The sequence below is a fragment of the Coenobita brevimanus genome, chromosome 22 (genome assembly GCF_032717465.1).
Source record: "Coenobita brevimanus isolate Jiangsu-jjx chromosome 22, ASM3271746v2, whole genome shotgun sequence".
Lineage (NCBI taxonomy): Eukaryota > Metazoa > Arthropoda > Malacostraca > Decapoda > Coenobitidae > Coenobita > Coenobita brevimanus.
The window spans coordinates 46,207,463-46,218,492 of record NC_136975.1 but is presented as its reverse complement, the minus strand read 5'-3'; the positions used below and the strand labels follow the sequence as shown (position 1 = coordinate 46,218,492).

At 46.9% G+C, this 11,030-nt stretch overlaps 1 protein-coding gene across 1 annotated transcript in view; it reads right to left on the bottom strand.

The window, feature by feature from the left end:
* The window catches only part of LOC145392506 (putative imidazolonepropionase), a 10,031-nt gene extending 9,592 nt beyond the window's left edge, over positions 1-439 (bottom strand). Inside the window, exon 1 of the mRNA XM_080266896.1 lies at positions 264-439. Coding sequence (XP_080123022.1) covers positions 264-439 — 176 coding nt within the window. The remainder of the gene's footprint in view (positions 1-263) is intronic.
* Between the last annotated feature and the right edge of the window lie 10,591 nt (positions 440-11,030).

Below are 11,030 nucleotides of genomic sequence, written 5' to 3'. Positions count from 1 at the left end.
AGAAAATGGAATGAAGCCAACGAAGGAAAGAAAACCAGTGGAAGTAGAGGGGAAACTAAGGTAGATTATTTACGCTGCCGAGGAACAAAAAATGGATGAAAAAGGTAAATGAGCCGTAGGTTATTATTATTATTATTATGTGTATACGTATTTTAGGGTCTGGCGGCTGCACTAGTAGGGATAAATAGGAAACCAAACTGATAAAGATAAATAAATAAAAAGAAAACCAGCAAAGAAAACGGTATACATGAAGAGTAACTAACATATCCACGGCGATGGAGACCCCCTCATCCTCTGTGCCTGATACTACGGCCAGATCCCTCATAGCCTCTCGCAGCTTCACTCGCTCCCCTCCCCCCGCCACTCGCACCACCTGACTCGCCCCTCGCACCAGCAGCAGCATCTCTCGCACCCCACCGCTACTCTCACGTTCGCTCATGGTCAGGGAAGTTATCTGAAAGGAGAGAACGAAAAAGGCGATTACCGAGTTGTTTTTATGTCCACTCGCTCCACCTCGCTCCCCTCCTCACACCCCACCGCTACTCTCACGTCCGCTTATAGTGAAGAAAATGATCTGGAAGGAATAGAAAAGATCATTATTACTTTCATGTCCTCTCGCCCCACCTCGCTCTCTTTCTGCCACTCGCACCATCTGCTTAGCTCCCTGGCACCAGTAGAAGCATCTCTCGCCCTCTCGCACCACTGCTGCTACTTTCACGTACGCATTTGTCGGAGGGAAACATCAGAAAGAAAAATATATGCACACCTTTCCTCATTACCTGCCACCGCTACTTTCACGTCCGCGAAAATTATCAGACCTCAAAAATTATATATATTTTGCCATTCCCTTTGATACTTTCACGTCCCCTCTTGTGTCAAACGAAATTATGTGAAAAATAGATATAAAAAGGCAGAATGGCGTGGTGTTATGACAGTATGGTATGGTATGGCGTGGTGTGGTGTGGTATGGTATGGTATGGTAAACACAGCAGCCTAAATACCACCACAGCCCACACCACACCATCCTTCTGGGAAAATCCAGGCCTCTATACCAGGCCGGGGGGGGAGGGGTGGTATTAGAAGGGAAGAGGGGGAGGAAGAGGTATAGGGGAGGAAGGGGAGGGGGAAATATGAGAGGGTAGGGGGAGGGGGGAAAGGGGAGGTATAAGGAGGGAAAGGGTAGGGGGAAATATGAGAGGGTAGGGGGAGGGGGAGAAATAAGGGGGAAGGGGTGAAAGGGGAGATATCAGAAGGGAAAGGGTAGGGGGAAATATGAGAGGGTAGGGGGAGGGGGAGAAATAAGGGGGGAGGGGTGAAGGTGGGAGGTATAAGGGGGAAAGGGGAGGAGGGAGAGGGGAGATATAAGGTGGAGGAGAGGGGAGATATAAAGGGGAGGGGAGGGGGAGAGGGAAATATGAGGGGGGGAGGGGAGGGGGGATTAATTGAAAAGGATTACGGTGGGATGCGACACAGAAAAAAAATATATATTCGACAGAAATTGAAAAAATGAAAAACTGTCGCTGAAAGTTTTTGTATATGGGAAAAAAAATCGAAAATAGATATGAAAAAAATTGTTAGATAGAAGATACTGTTGGAAGTTATGAGGACGCTGTTTTGCCCTTTAGGCTGTTAGAAGTTTGAGCTTATGTGTGGGAAACTAAGATGAAGCGCACACACACACACACACACACACACACACACACACACACACACACACACACACACACACACAATATTTTTATTTATCTGCACTTAGTTTTTCTATTTAATTTCATGTTAGTCATTTTTTATCTATTTTTTGCAGGCGATGATGAGTGTGTGTCTTCCTCATGCCCCCCCCCCTTCCCTTCCTCTTCCATCTTGCTCCCCCCCCCTCCATGTCGCCGCCCCCCTCCACCCCTCGCAGGACCCAAGTAAAGGTAAGATATGGGGGTTCTTTTGTCCACTTTACTACCATCCTTATTACCATTCACACTACCATTACTACCATTCCTACTGTCATGCCTACTGTATTCGACGTTTCTATACCCACCTACTCCCTAACCATCCCCATTCCTACCCACTGCGCCCACTTCCTCAGTTTCCCCTCCCTTTCATCTTCCTCAGTTCCACACCATCCCACTTACCAACCTCCCCGTCCTTGCCCTGCCACCATCATCATCATCATCATCCCCCCCTACTTCCCTCCCCTGTACCCCACCACATTTGCATCCCTCCCACTCCCTCACCCTGCCTCCCACCTCCCTTACCTCCACCACACCTGCCCTCCCATTCCCTCACCATCCCTCTCCCTGCCTTCCTCCCCCCTTACCCCCACCACATCTACCCTCCCTCTTCCTGCCTCCCACCTCCCTTACCCCCACCACATCTGCCCTTCCACTCCCTCACCATCTCTCCCTCCCCTCCCCCACCCTCCCTCCTCCCTCTCACCCCCTCCAGTCCCGAACCGGCTGTCAGTAATTGGACAGAACCGGACTGACAGACTGGCGGACAAAACCCGACTGGTGACTGTTTAGGAAGCCTGAGTCCGCATATATTTATCAGGGACGGTGAGTGTGTGTGTGTGTGTGTGTGTGTGTGTGTGTGTGTGTGTGTGAGAGAGAGAGAGAGAGAGAGAGAGAGAAATAAAACAGCAAGTGAGAGAAGTATTTGGAGTGTGAGAAGAGGAAGACCGTGATGGGGAAGGAGACGTGAGAGCGACATTAATTATGCTGTCGTGTGTGTGTGTGTGTGTGTGTGTGTGTGTGTGTGTGTGTGTGTGTGTGTGTGTGTGTGTGTGTGTGTGTGTGCCTCTTGTCGCTAGGGGGACGACGGGAGGGGGAGGGGGGAGGAGGGAGGAAAAGGAGAGGGGAGGGGGGGGAAGGGAATGACAGGAGTGATGAGGAGAGGGAGGAAAAAGGGAGGGGATGAGGGAGAGAGAGAGAGAGAGAGAGAGGGGAAAGAGGGTGAGAGCGAAGGAGGAATGAAGATGATGGGGGAGGAGGGAGAGAGAGGGAAGGGGGGTGATGTGGAGGGGGGAAGAAAACCGAAGTCATTAGGTGTAAAGAATGTCCTTGTTAAGAGCAGATGAAGTTTGTGTATTTCAAAGATTTACGCTTCGTGTTTTAATTCAACATTAATTTTGTGTATTTATTTATTTTTATTTTTATGTTATTTATTTTTCATTTCATTTTTGTTATTTATTTTATTTATTTTTTATTTATTTATTTCATTTGTTTATTTTTTATTTATTTTTTTTTTAATTTATTTTATTTATTTTTATTTATTTATTTTATTTACTTATTTTATTTTTTTTTATTTATTTATTTATTTATATTTGTATTAATTTTTCCCTAATTATATTAAAATCGCAAAATGGAGGACACGTTATCAGGTATATGGAAGTTTTTTGTTTTTGTTTTTTGTTTTTCCTTCCGTCCATCCTCCATAAATAAATACATAAACAGAGTCCCATTTCGGCCTCCGGAGCGTAGGGGGTCGAGGCTAGGCTGGCGGAACCCAGATCTACGGACAAGGGAATAACGTACGCCTCCTTGTAAAAAATATATGGAAAAAAAAACAAAAAGAAAGAAGGAAAATAAGAACCTGGCACCATCGTTTTCTTTTTTCTTGTTTTTCCTTCCACTTCATCTGAGAGAGAGAGAGAGAGAGAGAGAGAGTGCCTTCATCTCATACACCGCGGCCCGTATCTTCGAGTAAGGAGCCTCTCTGACACCTCTACCTTAGCGATTTATTTTCTGTTATATCTGGCTAATATCCTTCTGTGCGTTACTTATGCAGAGTATGACGATGTTGGAAGGATGTGAATAAGACACAATAGGACAGCAAGGTGTAATAAAAAATAAAAAAAATCGCCTAGGAAAAGGTGTTAGGGGACGATCTAAGTTACTATTGGCGTCACCTTCAGTAAAAAAAAGCGTTTGAAAGCACCGGAAATCAAATATACAAGAAGTTAGGTGTGTAAAATGAGTCGTTTCTTCACTAACCTCAAGAGCAGAAAACATTACACCCTTACCTCACAAGTAGTTGGTGAAGACTGGGGTATGCCTAACAAATGTGGGGCCGACGGAGTTACCAATCCATAATAGGGTGCCGCTAAACTTATCCATTACCGCTAAGGGGTTTAGGAAGTCGCTAAACTAAAAATAACAGAAATATGGCAAGAAAACCGCTATCATCTTTAATATATTGATAAAATTCTAATAGTTCCCGAATTTTGGCTGACCCTTTAACGCTCGAAGTTTTAAAAATTGTCAAAAAAAATAATAGCGTAATCATATTTAGCAAGAAAATTTTACGTTAAACTGGTAACTCTGAGGCGAAGAGGGTGCCCCCGGGAGCTAGCCAATGGGAGGCGAGGATTCAGTCACACCCTCCCAGCCGACCAATCAGCGGCCAGAACGTCTTTGCCCCTCAACGGTAACCAAAATCTTAAACGTATTTTTGAGTTCCGTTAGCTTGGGATTTTGAAAAGGGAAAATTTTGAAGATATTTGTGGTTACTGAGGGTTCTTGTGTTTGCGTTTGCTTGTAGTTTTGTGTTTGTTTTGTGTTTGTTACAAGAGGAGAAGCGGGCAACTCTTGGGTCTTGAATTATTAATGTGTTTTTGTAATTTGGCGTCAGGAGCGTTTGTCTGTTACTGGGCAGCTGAGAACGAGAAATTTTTTGGACTTACCTTTCGTTACTTGTGTTACTTGTGTTGGTGAAGAGGAAAAGATGTTGGTTTTGAATATATTACTTGTGTCTCCAGTTCGTTACTGTTACTGGGAGGGGTAATTAATGGCGTTACTTTACTCTTAGGGGGTGGTGGCCATCATCCACTCACTTGATGTGGTGCTGTCTGTTTCTTCCTTCACCTTCCTTTCTTTTCCTGTCTTCCTTCCTCTCTTCCTGTCTGTCCCGTCTTTCCTGTCACTTTTCATTAGTCCTCTTTCCCTTTCAAATAGCTTTTTATTGAGTGACAAGCCTAATGGTTTCCTGTAAGCCAGGAAGCCATTTACAACGCTGGGTAGTAACCATATAACCAACCCATACGTGTTCCCTACGTGTCAGCAAGTGGGTTGGCGGAGGGTTAGTGCCCCTCCCCGTAAAACAATTAAAGACAAACGGCCACCCCTTACAGGATTATGGCGTCTGGCAATAGATAGATAGATAGATAGATAGACTTTACTGTTACTAGTATTACTGAGGGGTGAATTGTTGTACATGAGTGTTACACAGCTGTTACTGGTGTTACTTTATGGTGCTGAAACTGTAATGATACTCTGTTACTAATGTTACGTATGGTGCTAAGATAATAGTGTTACTTTTTATGTTACTTGTACAAAAAGTGATGTTACTTGCCTAACCAGTGTTATTGTGAGAAATTGATAAGTTGTTTTTGTTACTTTTGTTACTGACGGATAAGTAACGCTACGTATTTGTTACTTGTGCTCCTGAGAGGGGTAATTTACTGCAGTCATGTGAAGGGGAGGGGAGGGGGAGAATGAGAGGGAAGGGTAAAGGAGGGATGGGGAGTGACAGGGAGGAGAGGGAACTTGACAGTGAGGCAGAGAGGAGAGGAGAAGGAAGAGTGAGGAGGAGGGAAGGGGAGGGGCAGGAGGAGGGGGGAGAAAGTGGGGGAGGGAAGGGGAATAGATAAGAGAGAAGGGAGGGGGAAAGGTACCAAAGAAGGGGAAGGGAAAGGGGGAGGGAGAGAGAGAGAGCTGGAGGTGTAGAGGATAGGGGTAGAGGGGGACGAATGCTAGAAGGGATTAGGCAAGATGGAGAGGGAGAATAAGAGGGAGGGGTGGGAGAAGGGAGAGGGAAGGGGGAAGTAAGAAACGGAAAGGAGCTAAGGAAAAAATTCTCTCTCTCTCTCTCTCTCTCTCTCTCTCTCATCCTTCATTCCCCTTTCACTTCTTTTCTCTGCGTCGTTTTTCCCCTTTTCTTCCATTCCCCTTCTCCTCTCCTCCCCTTTCTCCCTCCCCTCTCTCCCTCCCTCCCTCCCTCTACAACTTGCAAGAGAACGCAGTGAGGGACATGTTCTCTCCCCTCTCCCCCTCCCCTCTCCCTCCCCTCACTCCCGTCACCCTCCTCTCCCCTCATCCTCCATCCCCCACCCCTTCCCCTCCCCCCTCCCATCACTCTCTCCTCTTCATCACCCTCCTGTTGTCCCCTTCCCTCCCTTTCCCACACCTCCTCCCTTCCCCTCCCATCTCTCTCTCTCTCTCGCTCTCTCTCTTTCTCTCCCCCCCCCTTCATCCTCCCTTCCCTTTTCCTCTTCGCTCTTCCTTCCATTACTCTCTCTCTCTCTCTCTCTCTCTCTCTTTTATTTCAGCCTTCCCTCTCCTTCCCATCTCTCCCCATCGCCGTCCCCTCCCCACCCCTCACTCCCCCTCCCTCCCCAAATCCCCTCTTTCTCCCCCTTCCCCCTCCCCTCCTCATTTTCTTCCTCCCTCTCCTATTTTTCTTTTTCTTCCCCATTCCCTCCCACATTCTTCCCTTCCCCTCTCCTCTGCTTTCTCCTTCCTCTCTCTCTCCTTCCTTCCCCTCCGTCTCCCTCTCCTTCCTTCCCCTCCGTCTCCCTCTCCCTCTCCCCCTCCCCTCCCCTCCCCTCCCCTCCCCTCCTTTCATCTCCTCTCCCCTCCTCTCCTCTCCCCTCCCTTCCCCTCCCCTCCCCTCCCCTCCCCTCCCCTTGTAATATTGACGCTAACATGATCACCGCAGAGGGAGGGAGGGAGGGAGGGAGGGGAAGGGATGGAGGGGGGAGGAGCGGGAGATGAGAAGGGAGAGGAGGGAAGAAGAGAGAGTAAGAGAAGGGAAGGGGAAGGAAAGGAGGAGAGGGGAGGGAAGTGGGGAGAGGGGGGATGGGGAAAGGAGGAAAAGGAGAGAAGGAAGAGAGGAAGGGAAGGGGGGTAAGGAGAGAGAGAGAGAGAGAGAGAGGGAAGCGAGATATGGAGATGATAGTGGAAGAGATGAGGGGAGAGAGAGAGAGAGAGAGACGGGGGGGAGGGGAGATTGGAGGAGTGGAAGAGAAAGAAAATGGAGAAGAAAAAAGTTATTGGAAGAAGTAACGTTGAAAAATTAAGAAAGTTTGGTAATAAAAGAGAGAGAGAGAAAGAGAGAGAGGAGAGAGAGAGATGAATGCAATACAGTTTTTCCACAAGGTAGGTTTAAGGAGCACCATACAGGCAGGGTAAGGCAGAGAGGTAGGGTGAGACAGGGTGAGGTAGAGAGGTAGGGTGAGGCAGGGTGAGGTAGAGAGGTAGGGTGAGAGGGTGAGGTAGTGTGAGGCAGAGTGGGGTAGACAGTTAGGGTGAGGTAGAGAGGTAGGGTGAGGCAGGGGAAGTGAGAGTTAGGCAGGGGAGGTGAGGCTGAGGCAGGGTGGCAGACAGAGATGGCACTACAACACAGAGAAAGAAAACAAGGTGGTAGAGAGAGGCAGCAGGGTTAGGCAGGGTGGCAGGTACATGGCCCCCCACAGTTATTATTGACCACTACTGCCTCACCACTGGCTGCCTCACCCCCTCCCTGCCTCTCCTCCCTCCCTCACCCCCCTGCCTACCTCACCCCCTGCCTGTCTCATCCCCCCTATCTCACTTTCCCCTGCGCCTCTCCCTCATCCCCCCTACCTCACCGCCTTGCCTCACCCCCCTGCCTTACCCCTGCCTCACCCTTGCCTCACTTCTTTCATTATCCCCTAATATCTCATTCCTTTCTCATCTCCTGTCTGCCTCACACCACTTCCTCATTCCTCAACCTCGCCCCCCTTACCTAGCTCATTCTCCTGCCTCATTCCCTGCCTCACCCCTTCCTTTGCTCGCCTTCTGCCTCACCACTTCGTGTCTCTGCCTTACCCCTCCTGCCCCTACAATACCCCTCCTGCCTCTGCTTCTCCCCTCCTGCCTCTGCCTTACCCCCTCCTGCCTCTGCCTCTCCCCTCCTGCCTCTGCCTTACCCCCTCCTGCCTCTGCCATACCCCTCCTGCCTCTGCCTAGCCCCTGGTGCCTAATAATCGTCAGGTGTCAAGCAAATTATAAGTGAATTAATGGCAACCTGCAGATTCCAATAATATCAACTTTTGGGGGGCCATACTAAGGAATTATCATTATTATTATTATTATTATTATTATTATTATTATTATTATTATTATCATCATCATCATCATCATCATCATTATTGTTATCTTTATTATTATTATTTTTTTTATTATTATCATCATTATTTTTATTATTATTATCATTCTTATTATCATTATTTTTTATAATATAATGTTTTTAGTTGTGTTTGTTTGTTTTTTCCTTCCGGCCCTTTTATCCTGTCCTTCCTTTACGCATTCCATTTTCAGGTATTATGCTTCACACACCTGCAGTTTACTCATTTCCCCTTTTGTATGCATTGTCTGGGACCTTATGCAAGTTTAGATAGATAGGTAGATTGATTGATTGATAGGTAGGCAGATAGACATGTAGATAGATAGATAGATTGATTGATAAGTAGATAGATAGATAGGTAGATGGACAGGTAAATAGATAGATAGGTAGGTGGATAGACAGATAGATAGATAGACATGTAGGTAGATAGATAGATAGGTAGATAGACAGGTAGATAGAAGGAGATAGACACGTAGATAGATAGACAGATAGATAAATAGATAGATAGACAGACAGGTAGATAGATAGACAGACAGGAAGATAGATAAATATATAGATAGATAACTTTAGGCTGCTCTCATTTTTTCATGTATATAGACCTGTGATTTATTTAAACATTATACAGTATATAACATTATACAATCTTCCAACATTTATTCATCGAGTTATTTATTGTTATTTATCGTTATTTATTGTTATTTATCGTTATTTTCAGGCCAAGCACCGTATTGTGATTTATTTTGTGATTTAATGGTATTCTTGTTTTTTTTTCTTGTTATTGATGTGATTTGTGTATGATGCTGCTTCGATGCGGACGTCGGGATGCTCAATTGTGATTCAGTGGGGTGTCAGGGGGTGTATGGTGTGTGTGTGTGTGTGTGTGTGTGTGTGTGTGTGTGTGTGTGTGTGTGAGAGAGAGAGAGAGAGAGAGAATGAGGAAAAAACAGCCACCCCAAAGCACCTACGCACTCTCTTTCTCTCTCTCTCTCACACACACACACACACACACACACACACACACACACACACACACACACCAAGGAGGGCGGCATAAACTGGTACAGAGAAGTTTAGAGGAAGACCGAGAGAGAGAGAGAGAGAGAGAGAGAGAGACGCAACAACTTGGTAAATTATACAATAACTATTTTGTGGTAAAGGGAGAGAGACACTGGGTGAGGCAGGCAAGGGTAAGGCAGGTAGGATGAAAGGCAGGGGTTAGGCAGGGTGTAAGACAGGAGGTAGGCAGGTGGAGGTAAGGAAGGCGGGAGAGAGAGGCAGGATATAAGGGAAAACTGTTGACAGGGTGAGTTAGGGTGGCAGGGTGAGGGGGAGGTGGGGTAGGGTGAGGCAGGTAAGATGGAGAGTAAGGCAGGGTGAGGCAGACAGGAGGCAGGGGGAGGCAGGTAAGATGGAGAGTAAGGCAGGGGGAGGCAGGTAAGAAATTGAGTGAGGCAGGGGGAGGCAGACAGGAGACAGGGTGAGGTAGGCGGGAGACAGTGAAGCAGGTGGGAGGCATGGTGAGGCAGGCGGGAGACAGGGTGAGGCAGGCGGGAGACAGGGTGAGGCGGTGGGAGGCAGGGTGAGGCAGGCGGGAGACAGGGTGAGGCGGTGGGAGGCATGGTGAGGCAGGCGGGAGACAGGGTGAGGCGGTGGGAGGCAGGGTGAGGCAGGCGGGAGACAGGGTGAGGCAGGTGGGAGGCAGGGTGAGGCGGTGGGAGGCAGGGTGAGGCAGGCGGGAGACACTGGACTGGATCAATAACTCCCCTTGTTAATGTCCCCACTGACCCCTCCCCCCCATCCCCACCCCCTCCCCCTCCCCCACCACATTCTCATACATTCATACATACATATACACTTAGGCGCACACACTTGCATTTCCCCAAACACACACACACACACACACACACACACACACACACACACACACACACACACACACACACACACACACACACACACTCGGGCTAAAGTTTTATTGTAATTATTTTGTTTTTTTTATTTATTTATTTATATCCCTCCCTCCCTCCCTCCCTCCCTCCCTCCCTACCTATGAATCTATCTATCTGTCTATCTCTCTACCTACTTATTTACCTACCTGTCTGTCTGTATGTCTGTCTGTATACCCACGTACCTATCTATCCATCAGTCTATCTGTCTCTCTATCTATCTATCTATATCTATTTTCACGTAATTATTTCTTGACTTAATACACTCACGCTTATGACAGGGTGGCGCAAAATGAGGTGATGGATGGACGGACATCAGTTAGGCTTGTTTAAATATCCGGGTAATTAATGTGACCTAATGTTGACCCGGTACAGTGACCTCGCTTGGCCTACGGGGGTCATAACTTTTGCGTCAGACTGTTAATAGAGGCGATGTTGAGGTGTTGAGTGAGTGATGGTGATGATGTTTACTTTTGAGGCAGACTGTTAATAGAGCCACGTGAATACAGGTAATTGAGGTGATTAGTGGGTTAATGATGGTAGTGATGGTCGGCTCATTACCCCTATGTATCCCTGGTTTGGTGTCTGGTAATTGGTGAAGGGTAGTGATGGTGATTAAGGAATATCAGTGGTCTAATTGAGGGTGATTGGGTGTCGAGTGATTAGGGATGTTAAGTGGAATTGATGAGACTAATGACACTTCTACCACTACTACTACTACCACAGCTACTACTGCAACTACTACTACTACAACCACCAATAATAATAATAATAAAAATAATATTAGCAGAAGTAGCAGTAGTAGTAGTAGTAATAATAATAATAATAATAATGATAATGATGATAATGGCAAAGTAGCGTTCTTACCTGTTTCTTTAAAGTCCTAAATGCTATGTGTACCTGGCGGGCTATGTGTCCGGCCAGGTAGGTGCTGCATCGTGTATCCGA